The 19,155-nt window shown below is 43.3% G+C and overlaps 1 protein-coding gene across 1 annotated transcript in view; it reads left to right on the top strand.

Moving 5' to 3' along the window:
* ADAT2 (adenosine deaminase tRNA specific 2) overlaps positions 1-14,299 on the top strand; it is a 49,096-nt gene extending 34,797 nt beyond the window's left edge. The window contains exon 5 of the mRNA XM_077351089.1: positions 12,472-14,299. Within this exon, the coding sequence (XP_077207204.1) occupies positions 12,472-12,543 (72 nt within the window). The 3' untranslated portion in view covers positions 12,544-14,299. The remainder of the gene's footprint in view (positions 1-12,471) is intronic.
* Positions 14,300-19,155: the final 4,856 nt, after the last annotated feature.

Below are 19,155 nucleotides of genomic sequence, written 5' to 3' on the forward strand. Positions count from 1 at the left end.
GAGGTTTGGACAGACTATGCCAGCCCTTTTCGCTGGCAGGAGGCTGGTGAGTGCTCTCCCTCCCTCCCCTTCCCTTCAGGCCTGCTGCGAAGGAGCCTCTGACAGGCCCTGACTGAGGGGCGGGAGGCATTTTCCTTCAGAGAGCAATGCAGGTGAGCTTGAGGGCCTTCCTTTTGAGGGTGGGGAACTTTCCCCTTCTGCCAAACAGCTGGCTGACAGGGAGGCCACAGAAAAGCCCCTTCTCACTTAAAATACTGCTCTGGCTGGGGGTTAGACATAGCCAAGCCATGTGCATTTCTTCTTTGCAACTCTGCAGATTTGAGGCCACTGCACAGCGATATTCTGCAGACAAAACAGTTTTTTTGTCTCCTGTTTCATCTGTACAACAACCCTGTGCAGTAGGCCTCAAGTCTTTCAATTCAACCTGTGTGGGAAGCCTTAAATGTTTCTTCTCTACCACAACCCTGTCCAAAGTAGCCCTTTCTGCTTGGGGAGCTGATCTTTATACTCTGCAGGTGAGCTGTAACTCCAGGAGCTCTCCAGGCCACACCTGGAGGTTGGCTACCCCTGGGTTGGAAATATTCCTGGAGGTTTGGAGGTGGGACTTCAAAATCATACAATGCCTCAGAGTCCAGCCTTCAAATGGGCCATTTTTGCCTGCAGTTGGCAGGGAGTGGTGCAGGAGTGTCCCTCCTGGCCTATGGGTTATGGCCAGCCCTTACCAGCAACTGTTTGTATTCTGGGGCGCAGACCAGCATCAGTCCTTTGAGTCTGGAAAGTGCAGGAAGATCTAAATAAATATTTACAGCCTGAAACTGTAAATAGTGAACAAGTAAACGGCTGGAGAGCATGGGAACTGAATTACTTTTTCAACCTTGGCCTGGCAAATAAAAAACCAGTATAAAAAACCTTACTAAGGTCAAGACTGCTGTGCCCAGAGAGTCTTCCTCTTAGGGTTGCCAGCTTCCATGAGAGACTCTAACCCATCTCCCTCTTGGGGAGTCTGCTATAGGGAGAGGAAGGGAAAATGATTAGAAAATGCTTTGAGACACCTGAGGCCTGCTGGGTCACTGCGGCTCATTCCCAGTTCTCCCAGACAACTCGCAGCCCCACATACCTCACAGGTTGACTATTGTGGGGACACAAATGGAAAAGGTCTTTGTAAACTGCTTTGAGACTCCTTTGAGTAGTAAACAACAGGGTACAAAAATATGTTCTTCTAAGGAGCAACCATGAAAGAAGCATTTGGGCACATAACATTTTATCAACAGTGAAAAAATGCAGAAGAAGGAACAGGGTAGACACCTGTGTACTGTGACTACCCCATGTGTATTAGGGCAAAGGGGCATTTTGGTGTCTGTGGCCTAATTCACACAAGAAGGGAAATGACACAGAACTGGGGGGAATTGGTTGCCATGTAATCTTCCCCTAATCGGTTGCCATGTAATCTTCCCCGATAGGCCCCTTCCCCTGGACTGACAAGCAGAGGGCCCAATCGGGAGGCGCGAAGCACCTCCCGATTGGGCCCCAAACTTGTCAGTACAGCCCCAAACTGCATAGCGCGGCTGCTGATTGGCTGTTTTCCCGGACTACAACCAATTGGGAGGCGCAAAGCGCCTCCCAACCCACCCAACCCCCCACCAGAGCTTACCTTCGCTCCAGCGGCCATTGCTCTACTGGCCGCCGAGAGCGAAGGTATGCTCTCTGTCCCTCGCCTTCTACCCGACAACGGCTCCCCAGACTCCGGGGAGGCTGCTGGCCGGCTCGCTGAGCTGCCCAGCGCCTTCCCTGGGGCATGGGGACCGTTTTGAAGATTGGGGGGAAGGGAAAAAGCTCCCCAGGCCCCTAGCGCCCACTGAATTTTGGTTTCAGCGGGCTCTACTACTAGTAGAATCATAGAATCATAGAGGTAGAAGGGGCCATACAGGCCATCTAGCCCAACCTCCTGCTCTACGCAGGATCAGCCCAACCAGTAGGCATCCCCCAATCAATAGGCATGCTTTTCATTTTTCTGACCCAGATGCAGAACTTTACACTTATCTTTATTAAATTGCATCTTGTGCTCATTTGCCCATTTTTCCATTGTGTTCAGATCTCGTTGAACTATGTCTCTATCTTCCAGAGTATTTGCCAGTCCTCCCAATTTGGTGTCATCTGCAAACTTGATGAGTAGTCCCTCCACCCCCTCATCTAGATCATTAATAAATATGTTAAAAAGTACCGGGCTGAGCACTGAGCCCTGAGGTACCCCGCTACTCACCTCTCTCCAGTCTGATGAAACACCATTGACAACAACTCTTTGAGTGCGGTTCTCTAACCAATTCCCTATCCAAGCAGTCCCTTGGAATCCATGTCTCCTTGCATGACTCTAGTATAAATCAGATACCTCTTGAGAATAACTGGAGCTAGTGCCCTCGGTGGCCTGTTTTGTAGCACATGAAACTGAACAGATTATTTCCTTCTAGCTCCTCAAAGGTTAAAAACCAAATAACATAATGATAATGGGTCCTATCAGTCAGAATCTTGAAGCTTTCATCAAAGGAGCCAGAGTTACATATAGAAGTATTGGTTTTGTCTGTGAGAAGAAACACCTTCAGGCAAATTGGTAAGACACTGCTCAGAACTCATGTGGCATCCTTTAATAAGAAAACCGGACCAGAAGGATGACAAAGATTTTCCTAAGGCATCATCATCATCATCATCATCATCATCATCATCATCATCATCATCATCATCATCATTTTATTTATATCCCGCCTCCCCCCGGAGGCTCGAGGTGGGTTACATAAAACAATCCCATTAAAACAATATCATAAAAGCATGAACCCACAACTAATCCTTAACAACATAGTTATATCAGGCCAAGAGTGGCGGCAAGGTTCAATAACTAACCCCCACTAAAAGGGAAGTGGAGGGGAGCTGCTGACATAAGCAACCGTCGCTTTGTGAGGGGGGGACAGATCTTCATTGCTGCCCGGCCTCAACCAAAAGCCTGGCGGAAGAACTCCATCTTGCAGGCCCTGAGGAATGTTGAAAGTTCCCGCAGGGCCCTCAGCTCTTCTGGGATCTCATTCCACCAGGTTGGGGCCAGGACCGAGAAGGCCCTGGCCCTGGTTGAGGGTTCAAACTGCACTCTGGTAAATCCTTCCCCAGCAAGGATTTTCTCCTCTTCTACATTTTTACATCTACAGTGATACTCATCATGCTGAATCAGGATTAGTGCTATAGTGAGTGGAAACTGCTCCTGGAGGGATAGCTGTGAGCTTGTAAAGGTAAAGGTAAAGGTAAAGGTAAAGGTATCCCCTGTGCAAGCACTGAGTCATGTCTGACCCTTGGGGTGATGCCCTCCAGTATTTTCATGGCAGACTCAATACGGGGTGGTTTGCCAGTGCCTTCCCCAGTCATTACCATTTTACCCCCCAAGCAAGCTGGGTACTCATTTTACCGTCTTTGGTTGGATGGAAGGCTGAGTCAACCTTGAGCCGGCTGCTGGGATCGAACTCCCAACCTCATGGGCAGACAGCTTCAGACAGCATTTCTGCCGCTTACCACTCTGCACCGCAAGAGGCTTGTACTATGCCATAATTCTCGAGTACGTTTTACTCATGCTCAGCAGCTGACTTACAAGATTTGGGATCAGGAAAGCGTTTCTCCAAGGTGAGATTGGCCCGTAACTTGCATAGGGAAAAGTTTAGAGGTTTATTTAAGATACTAATTCTTGTCTTTGCACTATGAAGTTCTAAAGGCAACTGTAAAACCCCAAATAATAGCAAATGCTACAATAACAGTTTTAAAGAGTCAACAAGAAGTTACAGTTAACAGTTATAATCTTAAAATATTATTCTGTCGTATTTGGTTTCGTTTTTGATGAAAGTGAGTTCTGTCTGGGGTTATCTTGTTCCAAAGGAAATTTCTTTTGCAAAACATTGCAGGGAAAAGGAAGCATCAAGGCACTGATGAGCAATTCCCCAGGGTCCTTTTGTGGCCACATATTGGAAATATGCTCTAGTAGATTGACTGGCAGCGCTCCAGTAGAATTTCAGAAGGTCAACAAGGCAGAACCACCCATCCTTCTCTCCCTCAGGTATAGGATTGTCATATGTAAGACTGTGTGTGTGTATGTGTGTGTGTGTGCATGCGGAGGGGGGATTCTGGCTAGCCTTTTAAAAATATCTCCCTTACTATGTACACAGAATTTTTGGCAAACAGTATTTGAAAAGTGGCTGCCTTATTCAGTAGAACAGCCAAAAATGGCCGAGCATCTGCATTGAACAGCAGAGGGAACATGTTGCGTTGGAGAAAAAGAAATGTAACCAGTGTTATGTTAATTTCCCATCCAAGTTACTTTGTATCTGACAGAACCCATTAGTCTAAAAAACAAGATAAAGACAGACAATGACAAAACGGAGCCAATCACCATTTGCCTAATTCAGTAAAGCCACCTCAGTCTCGCTTTCTGAATCATCGTAGCCAAACAAAACAAGTGCAGTCATTGCACTCCCCTGCAGACTGCACTAGTTTAACATATTATGCTGGAAATGAGGAACAAGTGTCTTTTTCACTGCATGATAAAAACTGTCGCAATGGACATCTAACGAAGACTGGGCTCACCCACGGTTGTCAGGAACCATCTGCTCCAGTTCTGTGACTTGTGTGACTTGGAGCTGTCATGGGGGTGGGGTGTTAACAGATCTAATCACATGGTTGGTTTGTTTTTCATGCTGGCAATTGTTTTCAATGCTGAACAATATTACGTTTACATGCATGCAAATGATTTTAAATCATCAAGTGAATTATGGCCAAATTGGTATATCCCTTGGGAAGTGGAGACCAAGGCAGAGTCTGCACTTACTTTCTTTATTCTATTGTCAATCCTGTTGAATTCAGATCGCTTTGAACTCGGGTCTTCCTCTCCCCCCCCCCAATTGAAACAGGAAAGTCTTCTGCACATGGTTGAGGTAGTTTAGAAGGTGGGGGGGGGGAGCCAAGCCTCTTTCTTTCTTTTCTTGAAGGGGGGCGGAGAGGAGCCATACAGGGAGCCCCTTTCTTTTCTTGGAGGGGAGGGGGAGAGGATAGAAAAAGGCAAAGGAGGGAGGAAAAATCCAGGACTGATGGAAGTTGAGAGAAATTAGGGGCTTCTCCTTTAAGGCAAGCGTGTCACATGACCAGGTGTAGCCTATCAGAGGTTCTCTACCACGGAGCTTTCTTTCCCAATGGATATTGAGGATTAAAAACACTCGAAGATATCGCACAATAAAGGTAGAGTCACTCCGGATCAATCCTTCTTGCTGCAGAAGGAAAATTTAAATTGCCCAAAATCCAAACGGAAATCGCATTCTGTGTAGAGGGCAGTGACTGAATCGACCTGTGGGTGGGAATAAAAGCTCCATGCAGTTTATACCCAGTTTTCCCTTCAGTTCTATTTCAGCTCTCCACACAATTCTTATTAACAGTGCTGGGTGTCACAGAAGTCCCGTGAGCTGCATTATGCTCCCCCTACAAATATCTATCAACTGTACTCTATTTGCTCATGCATGCTTGTAAGCTGGTGTCTGCAACATTAATGATGACTTGGATTTGTGAAAGAGCCATCATAAATCAACCAACACTGATAAAAATCAATGGATTGTACCCAGTGTTGTTCTACCGATGTTAGAACTTCCCTCCAGTAGAAGGGCAGCAGCTTTAGGAAGAAAAGCAAAACATATAGTGGGGCAGAAGAGCGCCTGAAAGGTGGATAATGGCTTGGTACTGTTGCGAGGAAGGTGTCTCCCCCTAAATCTGCAGTTTGAAGGGAGAGTTAAACTTCTGTGTGGAAGCAGCCTTGGCACCTGTAAGCATCACGAAGGCTCATTAATGGGAAGGCCTCTTCCTTGGTGCGTACAACAGTGATGGCAACAGTAGAACCAAGTGTGTCAAGGAATCATCAGTCATCATCACTCACATAATCCTCAGTCTGATTAAATGTGATTCAATCTTATGGGCTGGGGTTAAGGATGCCAGCCTCCGGGTGGGACCTGGGAGTCTCCTGAAATTACAACTAATCTCCCAAACTACAGACATCAGTTCCCTTGGAGAACATGGATATATTTGAGGGTGGACTATGTGGCATTGCACCCCACTGTGGTCCCTGGCCTCCCCAGGCTCCACCCTTAAATCTCCAGGAGTTTCCCAACCTGACTCTGGTAAGCCTATCCTGCTGTCCTCTGCTGCTCATCAGGGGGGACCTTGAAGCCTAGTGAGGTAGTTTGATAGACAGCTGTCTCTCTCTCTGTTTCTATGACTGCATCTCTGCCTAACCAAACTGACAGCTAGGCCTCCTAGTACTTGTATGGCAACATCATTTATTTATTTTGTGTATGGTATTAATAGAACAAAGAAGCTCACAGTCTAATCTTGACCCCATTTAAATAAATACAGATTTAATATTTTGAGATTCAATAATATCAAGGTTAAACAAAACCACTAAAAATAATGGGAGTGGTGATAAAAAGTTCTGTGCTATTGAACATGATGAAGAGGCAGCCCACACCTTACACTTTTAAGGTTTATTCCAAACAGAAAATAGAAAGGGGGAAAAACTTGTCTTTGGAAAGGAAATACTGGATGCAACCTGGTCTCCTCCATCAGTGCCATTATACCCCCTTCCAAACTGTTGAGTCAGATCACAATATACAAAGCAGGTATATTGTCAAAAGTTTTCCTGTGCAGTCAAAGCAAGTATACTAATATTGACACCCCATTTCTGTGTAATTCAAACATTTTATTGCAGGGGTAGTCAACATGTGGTCCTCCAGTTGTTCACGGACTACAATTCCCATGAGCCCCTGCCATCAAATGCTGGCAGGGGCTCATGGGAATTGTAGTCCATGAACATCTGGAGGTCCACAGGTTGACTACCCCTGTTTTATTGGTTTGGGTTCCCCAACCACAGTGATAAATAGCTGCATAAAGCAGAATTGCATTCCAAAGAGCATGATCTGTCCAGGGATATTTGTTAGGAAGCTACTATGGCTGAGAGCAAACCAGCTGTCCTGCTGTTGACAGTATATCTTTTCTGTTTCAACCTCTCTCCTTGCTGTTTTGTGTGATTTGTATGTGGATGGCAAGCAAACAGGCCACTGATGTAGTCATTTTCATGTATCTGCCTCCTCTTCATGGATGTGCTTTAATGTAAAAATGTATATTTTCTACTACCACTATTTTACTTATAGAAACCTGTAGGGAACTGAAACCTGAAGACAGTATCTCAAAAAACTCACATTAACTGCTAAGGCACCCCAAAAGATCTCCCCAAGCCAGAATGGATGCAATAATTTGTCAGGGGCAGGTATCAAAAAGGGATCCTTGGGCTCATCCTCACTTTGTTCTGTACTCACAGGGTTGAGAACCTTGTCTCAATTAGGCCTGCAGTTGTCTATTACAGACAGCATGAACTGAAAAGGAAATCACAAACATCATCTTCTGAAGGTCCTGTGGGCTGTTTTGACAGAAATCCTCTCCCGCCTCCTCCCAAGGACAATTCAGCTCAGGCAGCTGCTCCTCTCGCCTCAGGTCTTCCATTTTCATCTTGGCCCATCTATCAAAGATCTATCATTCTCTTTCCATTTGCTTTGTTACATGAATAATGAGGTCAGACACTTGGGAAATGTCTCCTTGCCTACGGAAAGCTCTGTATTTCCCTCCAAAGAGTAGAATCCACCAAGGTTTCAAATACCAGAGTGCATAGTCTTTCTGAAACAAATCAGCACTGTTCTGTTATTTCATCTGTGGTGTTCCCTCACAACTGGGAGGTGTGCTTTTAATATACCAATAAAATTATATATGATCTATTGAAGTCATGTTTAATGGTTTCAGTTTAATTTACCATCCTAATTTCAGCAACTGAAAAGCGAAGTAGAGCTTGATAATGTCTTTTAATTGTGAAATGTTGAAAGTTTCTCCCTGAAATGCCTAGTGTAAAAAGATTTATTTCTTTGATCTTAAGATATATACAGACATCTGGGCATAGCTGATGGATTGACTTGTTCAGAGTACCTAGACAGCTGAAGCCTTGCCATAGTTTGCATCATAAGAGCTATTCAATGAGGCAAGCAAAAGGATTTTAATGTCAATTATATAGCTGAAAATACATAAACTTACTCACAGATTTATTCCATAACAGAGCTTAGCATTCCAGCATATTGTCAGGCCAGCTAATTTTCATTGTCACTCAGGAATCTATGCTTGCTATTCCATAGACAAGTACAGCTATGTGGTATGGTGGTAGAAAATGTGTCAAGTCACAGCTGACTTATGGTGGCCCTGTAGGGCAGTTATTCTCAGCCTTTTGACCATGGGGGTAGCACTGAAATATTTTTTCAGGCTTTAAGGTGCCAGGAAGTGATGCCAGCTGACCATGCTTCCCTATCATGACCCTCTCAGAAGTGAGAGGAGGCTTGGACAGCAAAGATTTAAATGGACAGGGCCCCTCCTCTTCCTATTCTTACTAGGCCCATCATTGGCCACTTTGGGAGGGAGCAAGAACCTACTCAAATAAGGGTAGATTAAAAAAAAATAACACCCCCTTTTGCTTTTCTCTATGTTCAGAGCCAGGAATGGCAGGTAGAAGAAGAAGAAGAAGAAGAAGAAGAAGAAGAAGAGTTGGTTCTTATATGCCGCTTTTCCCTACCCGAAGGAGGCTCAAAGCGGCTTACAGTCACCTTCCCATTCCTCTCCCCACAACAGACACCCTGTGAGGTGGGTGAGGCTGAGAGAGCGCTGATATCACTGCCCGGTCAGAACACTTTTATCAGTGCCGTGGCGAGCCCAAGGTCACCCAGCTGGATGCATGTGGGGGAGCGCAGAATCGAACCCGGCATGCCAGATTAGAAGTCCGCACTCCTAACCACTACACCAAACTGGCTCTCCTAACCACTACACCAAACTGGTACAAGGCACTCCTAACCACTGGCACTCCTAACCACTACACCAAACTGGTACAAGGTGGGAGGATTTTCCCCAGCCACCAGTTTGACCGCCCCCCGCATGCTGTGGTACCATTGAGGGGGCACTGTGGTACTATATGGTACTATGGTCCCATGTTTGGGAAACACTGCTGTTTTCAAAGCAAGAGACTTTCAGAGGTGGTTTGCTATTGCCTGTCTCCACATCTGACTCCCTTGGTGGTCTCCTGACCATACTTTTCTTTTAAGATCTGATGAGATCAGGCTACCCAGGCCATCCAGTTCAGGACATAGCTATGGAAAACACCATTTTATCATCATACCAACCCTGTAAATGGCACAGACAGAATGTAATTTCAGTAGACTCAAAATATGAAACCTTACAGGCTAGAATGAAAACAATTCGATAATTGCATTTAATTTTATCTGTAAAAATAAGCAATGCAGAAAATACAAACTTCAAAATGCCTCAGCATTTATATGGCATTGCTAAAAATGTTGCCAGATTTTAAATATTTAATGAATATTAAATTCAGCCTTACTTGACTTGTTCTTTGCACCCTCAAACATGTGATAAGGAGCAGAGCAAACCATACCATCTCTTGGTAAAACCACCCTACAGTGTTGTAACACTTTATCAGTTCCATCCTAAACAGATTTGCATCCTTCTAAGCCCATTAATTTAAATGGACTTAGAGGAGTATAACTTTGTTAAGCATGGCCATTTCACTCAAAGAATGCTAGGAGCTGTAGTTTGATGAGGTGCTTGCAACTGTTGTTGTTATTTCTTAGGCCAACCCTTTTCATAACTAATCATTTGCAGGTATTCTCAACGAAGAGAGAATGCCAGTTAAATCAGTTTAATGGGTTGGTACTATGGATCTGTTTCTCTAAGGGCTGGACTTGATAATGTAAGTTGATAAGATGCCAACCTTGAGTTTGAACCTCCATTTCTGTAGAGTTTTAGAACATCTTTCAAAAGTGCTATGGTGGTCCCAACCAGAACTGGGGGTCCTGCCTTCCCCTTGGTGCGATTTTTTCAGCCTCAAATGGTACCACTGGGACGTTGTTTCCTTTCATGTTGCACTGAGACATTTGAGGTTGGAAAAACAATGTGGAGGAAGGCAGGAGCCCTTTATCCTCCCATGCTGCAGTGATTTTAATGAGAACTGGACCTCCATAATCTAGGATTAGAAAAACTGCGGGATGGTGTTTTGGCTCCAACAGTAGCACTTGTCAGAGGACTCCTATTGTGTCAAGGGAAGGCTCCTCCTGGCACCAGATGAAAGCACTGGAATAGAATCATGGGAATGACCACAATGTTTAAAGACAGGATATGCCAACAGAGCACAGTTCTTCTCCCGTGAGCCATAATTTAGAGTACTACTATTAATAAGAGCACAGAAGAGATGCTGCTTTTGTGCAAAAAAACATTTTACAGTTTTTCTGGAATAATTTCCCCAATTGTCTTCTATACAAGGACTCCAAGTTTTGCAGTCTCTCATTTAGAGTTGTCCAGGGGTTCCTCAAGTGCTGCAGCAAGATAAAGCAACAATGGACATTTAGAGGATGTGAAGTAGCATTATTTTCCTTCATGTCTCTGAAAGTCCTGTGGACAGATTCAGCTGGACTTAAGCAAGGCCGAGTGATTTAACCAAACTATACAAATTTGCAATAATGAGGCATGCTGAAGGTGAACTGAGGACACATATTCAGCCTAAAGTTTCCTAGGACTTTTTTCAATTTAAGCCAGATTCTTGATCTTACGTTAATGCCGCTGTTTTGTGCGTGAATTATGTGCTCTTCATGCCAAACCACACGCCCTGGAACTAATATCTCATAAAAATGTCTTCCCGCTTAAAGCTAATGGCTGTTATTCAGCAGATGGAGTGATGCTTCAAGAGTTTCAGACTGCTGTTATTACCTCAGAGAAGGTAAAGAATTATGTGAACAGAGTGTGGTGCTGGATACCATTCTACATTTTAGACTACAACAACCTGTAGGGCATTTTCTCAGTTACGTCTTCAGGCACCTGGAGTCCTTGTATGTTTCCCAGCCCCCTCCCCCAATTTAACACTCATAATGCTGAGATTAAATAACAAAGTTCCTCCCACATTAGTACACCAGAAACTGAACAAAAAATTGTCTTAGCTTCCTTCACAATGTAGCTCTGACTTCTCAAATCTCACTTTGTTGTCAGCTGTTGGCTTCTACCATCTTCAAGTTTTTCTCTTAAAATATTTTTTCCACAGTTGCCATGACAACTTCTCATGCTTTTCCGTTATTCATATTATTCTGACAGGGTAACATCTGAATATTTAAGCTTTGAGTCAGAAGCATAATGGGAAATAAAATGTTTAATACATTATATTCCTATTTAGGCCTTTACAGGTGATAAACATCTCAGATTTTTTGGTTTAGTGCTAAACGTACACAAGTCCATGTCCAGCACCAGTTGTAAGATACACATTGTGTACCAGTTAAGGTATTTAGTTTTGTGACAAACGGATAGCTGTATTTGTATATTCTACTGGGGAACAAAAATCAGGGGAGATCTGTATTCCAGGATTGAATGGGACAAGCAAACCACAAAACCCCCAGAAAATGGTGAAAAGGAGGGAAGGAAATGAAAAGCCAACTTGTTTTCTTGGAAACTACTTCAAGAGTTCCCCCCTCCCAAGCAGCTCATTGATCTCCAGGAGCCTGGAGATGAGTTGTCATTGCATAGTCCCCCCTCCAAAACAGCCATTTTCCCCTGGGGTATTTGATCTCTATAGTTTACAGATGACCTCTAATTCCAGGAGATTTCTAGGCTGCACCTAGTGGTTGGTGACCCTTTGGTAAAGAGTGTTCCTTGAGGTTTGGAGGTGGGGCCTCAAAAGTCCTGTTGTGAGCAGCCAACCCCCCAGGAAGACCACAGTGCAGGTGTTTATCCTAGCACCGGTTGTTTCCCTGGGTGCAATGGGCTTTGCCTAGTGTAAAAAGAAAAATCAAGTGTGAACTGCACACAGCTAGTATGTTTAATCACTGTAATTCGTGAACGGGGCAAGTGGGTGACAATGTAGGGAAAGATTACACTAAGGGGAAGAGGCATCCTCATCTTCCTGGGATTCTCCATTTTGCACATGCCTTCTCTGCCTCTTGTCCCAAGTATCTTGTTTGCCTAGTTTGATTCCCCACTCCCCTACATGCAGCCAGCTGGGTGACCTTGGGCTCACCACAGCACTGAGAAAACTCCTCTGACTGAGCAGTAATATCTGGGCTCTCTCAGCCTCACCTCCCTCACAAGGTGTCTGTTATGGGGAGAGTAAAGGGAAGGCATTTGTAAGCTGCTTTAAGACTCCTTCTGGTAGAGAAAAGCAGTATATAAGAACCAACTCCTCCTCCTTCCTACTAACTACTACAGCAGGGGATTAAAAGGAAGACACAGAGTATAGAAAGCATAAATTGAAATTCAATTCATTTATGGAGTGTACAAAGCTTAATAGAAGTTCAGCTTTCTTTCCTTTTTCCTTTGCCTTTCCAGCCAGCTGGGATACCTGTGAAAGAAGACAACTGGCAGGAATTGAACCCACACTGGATCCTAAACTCTGCCTGAGCACCAGCAACTCCTGGGAGACCAACCTCAACAGCAAAGAACTGCAGTAGACCAGAATGGGTCATGTGGTTCTCTCTGAATCCTATGAAGGCTTTGTGATCAGACTTGCTGGATGGACTGAGCAAGTAGAAGACTGGGCTGCTGATGGATTGCCTTGGCTTCATGCTAAGATAAACCGGAAAAGTGTCCAGCAACAGAAAGGAAAGGAGAAAAGATATGCATGAAATTGGTTGAAGGAGACTATTAAGGAGGAAGGAAACAAAAAGAGGAAATGAGATTTAGAGAGTTTACAAATTGTGCTCAGCTGGGTCTCCAATATCAAGCAATATGATGTCATTGTGAAAATACCAAGAAATATTTTTTTGTGATGCATATTTTGTGATGCATTGTGTGCCCAAACTTCATGGCCTACTAGATCATAACTCTTGCTGTATGTGAGAGGAATGAACAAGTGCTCAATTTATTATGGAAATGGCAGAAATCATATCTATTGATGAGAGGATGTTCTTGGGATAGAAGGAGTTGGTTTTTAGTATAATAAAACCTGCAGGGAGCCATTGTAGCACCTCAAAACAACAAAACAGAATTAGTTTTGTTAGGAGCAATTAAAATGTGTATGGCTGGAAGTATATAAACCAGCTAACAATCACAAGGAGATGGAACTCTCAGCAGAAGAGGGAAATGCACAAAGAATTCTAGCAGCAGGATCTTGCATAATTCATCACCTGGTAGGATGACATTTTTATTTCAGATGGTGCAGAAATAGAATGATAATTGTATGTGCTGTGTCAAAACCCCCAAGGCTGTCAATCTCTTCTAATCCCATCCTCTTTTGTGGTTTGGGCCCCTGAGAAACATAACAGTGGCCAACAGGCTGTCAACAGCCCTTCCTCTCTGCTTCGTTAGGCTACCAGTGTGGGAGAGGGAATGTACAGCTGGGGCAGATAAAAGAAGGTTGGCTATCAGGTAGGAAGGAGACAGGGTTGCCCATTCCATGTTAAGAATTTCCTAAAGATTGGGGGGGGGGGATTCTAGGGCAGGTGACATTTGAGGAGGGGTCTAATGCTATAGTCTCCATCCTCCAAAGTAGCCATTTCATTCACATGAGGGCTGGAGATCACCTGTAATTACAACTACTATTCAAACAGCAGAGATCAGTTCCTCTAGAGAAAATGGCTGCTTTGGAGGGTGAAATATATGGCATTATACCCTGCTGAGGTCACATCCCTCCCCAGGTCCCTCAAGGCAGGCCTAATGGGAATGGATTCACAATGATTCCTGGGCGGGCCCTGCCATTGCTGCTGTTGTGGTGAGGGAGGAACCTGGTGGGAGGCTGGCACAGTGACAGAGGGACAGAAAAAGAAAAAGTGAGGTGTGGGGAGCAGAAAGAGAGAGGAAGTGACAGGCATGGAAGAGAGTGTGAAAGTAAGAAAAGGGGTAGGAGGAGGGGAAGAAGCTGAATTTCTGAAGACAGGGTGAAATATAAATCCCAAAATAAAAATAAATAAATAAGATGGGAGAAATGTGATAGCTGTTTCCCTTATGTAAGTGTGTATGTGTACATGTATCCGCAGGATTGGGTTTTTCATTAATTTAATATTCAGCAAAGAGAACAATTGCCATAGCAACATTTTTTTCTGACACTTATAATACAGAGAATGCAGCTGAAAATGTATGCATGCAACACACACACACACACACACACTTGCATGCTGCAAGTATCTGACTGGCACAAACCAGAGAAAATAATTTAAGTAATGCATATATTTCTAATAATTTTGTATTACTATATTATTTCTAAAATAAAGATACTGTATCTCCTACTTTCCTCTGCTTTGTTCATATCGGTTCATCTCTAGCCCACTGAAATGTTGGAAGCAGCTCATACCACCTCCAGTTCTCCAAGTTCCTGATCAAAATCCCACGCTATGCAAATGTGTGAACTGCAAAATCTACTCCATATTATTTTAAGTGCAACCAGTGGAATTGAACATCTATGCAAAAGAGCTAAGGGAAATATAAATTTCACACATTACATAATAGAATTTTGTTGCCCAAAGCCTTGTATCTTTTCACATTCCAACAATGGTGAAATGTGTACATTATTTTAAAAAGAACTTCAGCAGCACTTCATTGTGAGATATTGTGTAGATCAGGGGTAGTCAACCTGTGGTCCTCCAGATGTCCATGGACTACAATTCCCATGAGCAAATGCTGGAAGGGGCTCATGGGAACTGTAGTCCACGGACATCTGGAGGACCACAGGTTGACTACCCCTGCTGTAGATGAAGACTGACCGGTCAGCTAACAGGTGTGTGCTGAGTCTGTTGAAGTTAATTAACTTAGAATGGAGTGACCCTGCATAGAATTAATGTTACTTCTTTAAGCCTCAGCTATTAGGTCAGTCCCGAATAAATTAGGTTTTATGGAAGTGGTCATTTATTACTCTTTCCTCCAAGATCTCAAGGCAAAAAAACAAAAACAAAAACAGCCCATTGGTATCAGTAACAACAACTAGAAAAAACCACACATTCTAGCAACTGCAATATACCAATCCATGCTAGAAAAAAATCAAGACCTCACCCTATGCCATACATTCTGGTTATCCACCCTAAGAAAAAACCCACTCTGAACACCATACCAAATGTCTTACACTCCCTTTCAAGAGACTGTGATGTTGAAGTGCTTCTTGCCTCTTCCAGCAGGTCATTCCACAACAGTGGCACTACATCTGATAAAGGACAGGCTTGGCAGAGGAATCTCTCACCTTCTTCTCTGTCCAGGGAAAGGGAACCCAAGCAATAGATGGTTAGAGTAATGTAATGGATTCACATAGGAAAAGACAGATATGTGGAATTCAAAGGACTTTAAAGGTAAGAACAGCACCTTATATTGAGCCTTACATCTGGGCATGAAATTGGAGTTACCGTTGGTGGGCAAGTTGTTGTGAGTTTCCTGCATTGTGCGGGGGGTTGGTCTAGATGACCCTGGAGGTCCCTTCCAGCTCCATGATTCTATGAAATAAGTAACCAATGATTTTGCTTCATCATTCATAATATGTGCTTCCATCTCTGTCCCACTAAACAGCCAACCTACTCTTTTCTGCCCCCCCCCCATAGCTTTCCCTCCTTCCCTCCCCTTGGTAGCATCTGCTTGGGAGAAATCTGAGTAATATTGACAAGAAGTGAGGTCCAGTTTCGGTATGTGCAAAAAACACTCCTCCCAGGATTTTTTGGGTTCAAGTATATTGAAACTTTTAAAATATTGGTGTTTTCCAATATTCCCTAATCTCTATATGGGTATGCTATCTGGATTCAGTAAATATTCAGGATTGCAGAATTTTTTTGGCTCCATTATACCCCATGGGGGCCATTTTAGCCAATTGGGAAGGGTGGGCTATACAAATAAAGTTATTATTGTCATTGCTGTTTAAGCTATAATAGACAATTAATCTGGGGCTCAGGGGGTGCTGTTCTTTGAGATAGAGGCACTAAATTTGCAGGATAGTTTCTGGTACCATTCCTCAAAGAAATAGTTGAAAAATAGCAAAACATTAATGTGGCTGAATTAATAATAAAAATACTAATATTTTCCAGGGTTTTTTTTGCTCAGATTAACCAAATTAACACACTTAGTCCAGAAACTTTATTCAAGTTTGTACAAGAAATCTGTCCTATTTGTCCTTATTCCTTACCTTCATTTTGTTGATCTATCCCCTGTGATGTGGTTTGGGATTGGGAGTTAGGAAGTGTACATTGCACGCCTCCATTATCTCTGATATTAGTATGGGGAGGGATAGGGTATTTTCTCTTTGCCGCCATGTTGGTATTAATATTTTAATGGGGGTTTTAATGGGTTTTAATGGGGTTAAGATCATTGTCACCCGCTTCGAGCCTTCCGGAAGAGGCGGGAAATAAATCAAAATATAATAAGAATAAGGATAAGGATAAGGATAAGGATAAGGATAAGGATAAGGATAAGAATAAGAATAAGAATAAGAATAAGAATAAGAATATCTAGCATGCGTTAAGTCTAGCAATCAAGTGAGAGATACACGGATAGACATATTTTAGTATTAGTATGAGAGACATCAATAATTTTATAGTGAAAAATAGCAGTTCCAGCTCTTGGCCTGATGTCCTTCAAGTGTCACACTAATGCTGCGGGGATGCTTTTCTGAAGATGACTGCCTGCCTCCCATAGGTTTTGTGTAAGAACTGCAACAACTTCAGCAGAGTCACCATGGGATGAGGACTGGCCATGTGTTTGAAGGCCTTTAATAAGTATCATGTCAGTAGACGAGGCCTACACCAATGACATTTAAATATTACCATGGAAAGTTTTGTGCCCATCCCTACCATCCCTTGTTCAGGCTGTAGCTTGCTTGCAGCTTTAGACCCCTGATCTGCCTTGGCATAACTGCTTAGTGGAAACATGCACCTAATAAATCTTTGTGGGAATTTTTGAACAAGACATCCTTGCATAGATTTTATTTATTTATTTATTCTATCAACAAATGTGTTGATCTTTAGCAACCATGCTCTCTGCTAGTGATTCATAAACTGATGTTGCTAGTGCTATTTTGTTGAAGCTTTGGTACCCAACTGAAACAGTGTCATCACAGTTACTTTTTGCTAGAAAACTGGACAGGCAAAGTTCCTATATTAGATGATGGAAGAATTGCTTTTAGTTTGAAAACAAGCTGGGGAAAGGGGTGCATGCTGTCAGATGCTGTGCAGCAGAGAATGGATTTTAAGCATTTACACTGTGTTATTTTTATTTTAACTACCCAGGTCAGAACTGATATTTGTTCTAGTGGGGGGAAGGCATAATATTGTATCTCAGTAAAGTGACAAAGAAAATCAGTACAACGAAGCTCAACAGTCAGATCAGTGTCTTGTTGACAGATCTGAGCAATTAATTATTTTTAAAAGAAGGCAACGGGCTGGTATGTAGCTGAGGAATTACTTGGCAACCAAAAAGCCACTGATGCATAGAGAATGTATCTTTGTGGTTTTCTGATTAGCTAGAAATTCATAAGCCACAACAGAAGAAGACATTTGCCATACCCTATTAAGAATCTCTTCTGTGTTTAGGTTGCTTAGTTGCATTGCTGAGATTTCTTCCTTCCTTCCTTCCTTTCATTCATTTTTTCTTTTTGTATCTTGGAACTCCTTGTCTGTTTGTGCTCTCTGCCTATAGCTGGATGGAAAATCTGTACGTTATGGGTTGATTTCCATCTCAATGCAGATCCTTAGATATAGTACCTTTGATCATGGTGCAGGGAGTTTGGAGAGGGCCGTCTTTGTGTCTCCTTCTGCTCGGCAGGTCATAGTTCACAGAATCCAAAGGGAACTCCTTTTATCAATAAAAAAGGTCATCCCATTTACCCTGCCTTTTCTTATTACTATCAGATGCTATAACTGGAGGAAAGGCTGAAGCTGCTATAACTGGAGGAAAGGCTGAAACTACTTGCCCTTAATAGCAATGATAAAAGGTTGTCTCATGGCAACATTGGGCTAGTATACAAGCAAAGACCTTAAGATATGTTCTGTTATTGATTGTAGACAGACTATTCGCCCAGCTGATTGCCATTTGAACATGATGCAACTGCATGTTGGCAAGAAAAATCATCCAGGGGAGGAGCCTCTGAGAATTCATGGAGGAAGAAAATCCTTTCCTCCTTCCAAACATTGCTCCTTCTGCCCTGGCTTTGCTTTCCCTCCTTCCTGCTGACTTTGAATCTGCTTTCCCACTCATACACATGCTTCAGCTCCATTCCTTCCCTGCCCTGCATTTTGGCTTCTATCTCCTTCCTCCTTGATGCCTCTTCTTTCTCTTTCTCTTCTTGGTAGTGATGGTCAGTTCCACAGTGCTACGTGGCATTTTGGGTTGCTACTGCTGGGGAATGGGGGCTGAGGTCTACCATATTGTTCTCTGGAGGATGGCTTTCCCAAATTGTGCAAATTTTCCTATCTGGGTTCGGGATGGATGGAAATGGGCCATTTTGTGATCTCTTCATCAGTTCTAAACAGAGAGCCAGGTTTTTGTCAAGTCAAGTTGGCTGCCCCAAAACATAGCCTGTTCATCAGCCCCCCCCTTCCCAGGAATTCAAACAGTGTAGTATAATCAGCAATGTTTTATCATGCATAATTCCCACAAAGCCCAGTGGGAGTCGTATTCCCCCCCCCACAAGCTACATGACAGCCAATTGCATACGTAAACAGCCATCAACCTGTCTGCCAGCAATGATAAAGAATGCATTAAAAATCTTATTGTTTGGGATTCATCTAAGTTGGTGTTACTGCAGTTGCAATGCAAAACTGTTTGACAGCAGTTGAGATGGATGGTAGACAAGCAAGCAAATCAGGTTTGACTTCAAGGTGACTGTGGCTCTTAAACACAGTATGTTCATCTAGGAAAACTTTTGGCTGAAAAGCTCAGGGCCTTTCCACATGCCATAAATATGGTGAAATGCTTACCTGGTGAAGATGCTACATTTTTGCCTTTTTACGTGACGTCATCAACATCCAGGGCCGTTCCGCATTCGTCCAAAATAGCACAATGGTTACTAATTGAAATCGCTACAGTTTTGCCGTTATGCACAACGTC

The sequence above is a fragment of the Paroedura picta genome, chromosome 1 (assembly GCF_049243985.1).
Source record: "Paroedura picta isolate Pp20150507F chromosome 1, Ppicta_v3.0, whole genome shotgun sequence".
Lineage (NCBI taxonomy): Eukaryota > Metazoa > Chordata > Lepidosauria > Squamata > Gekkonidae > Paroedura > Paroedura picta.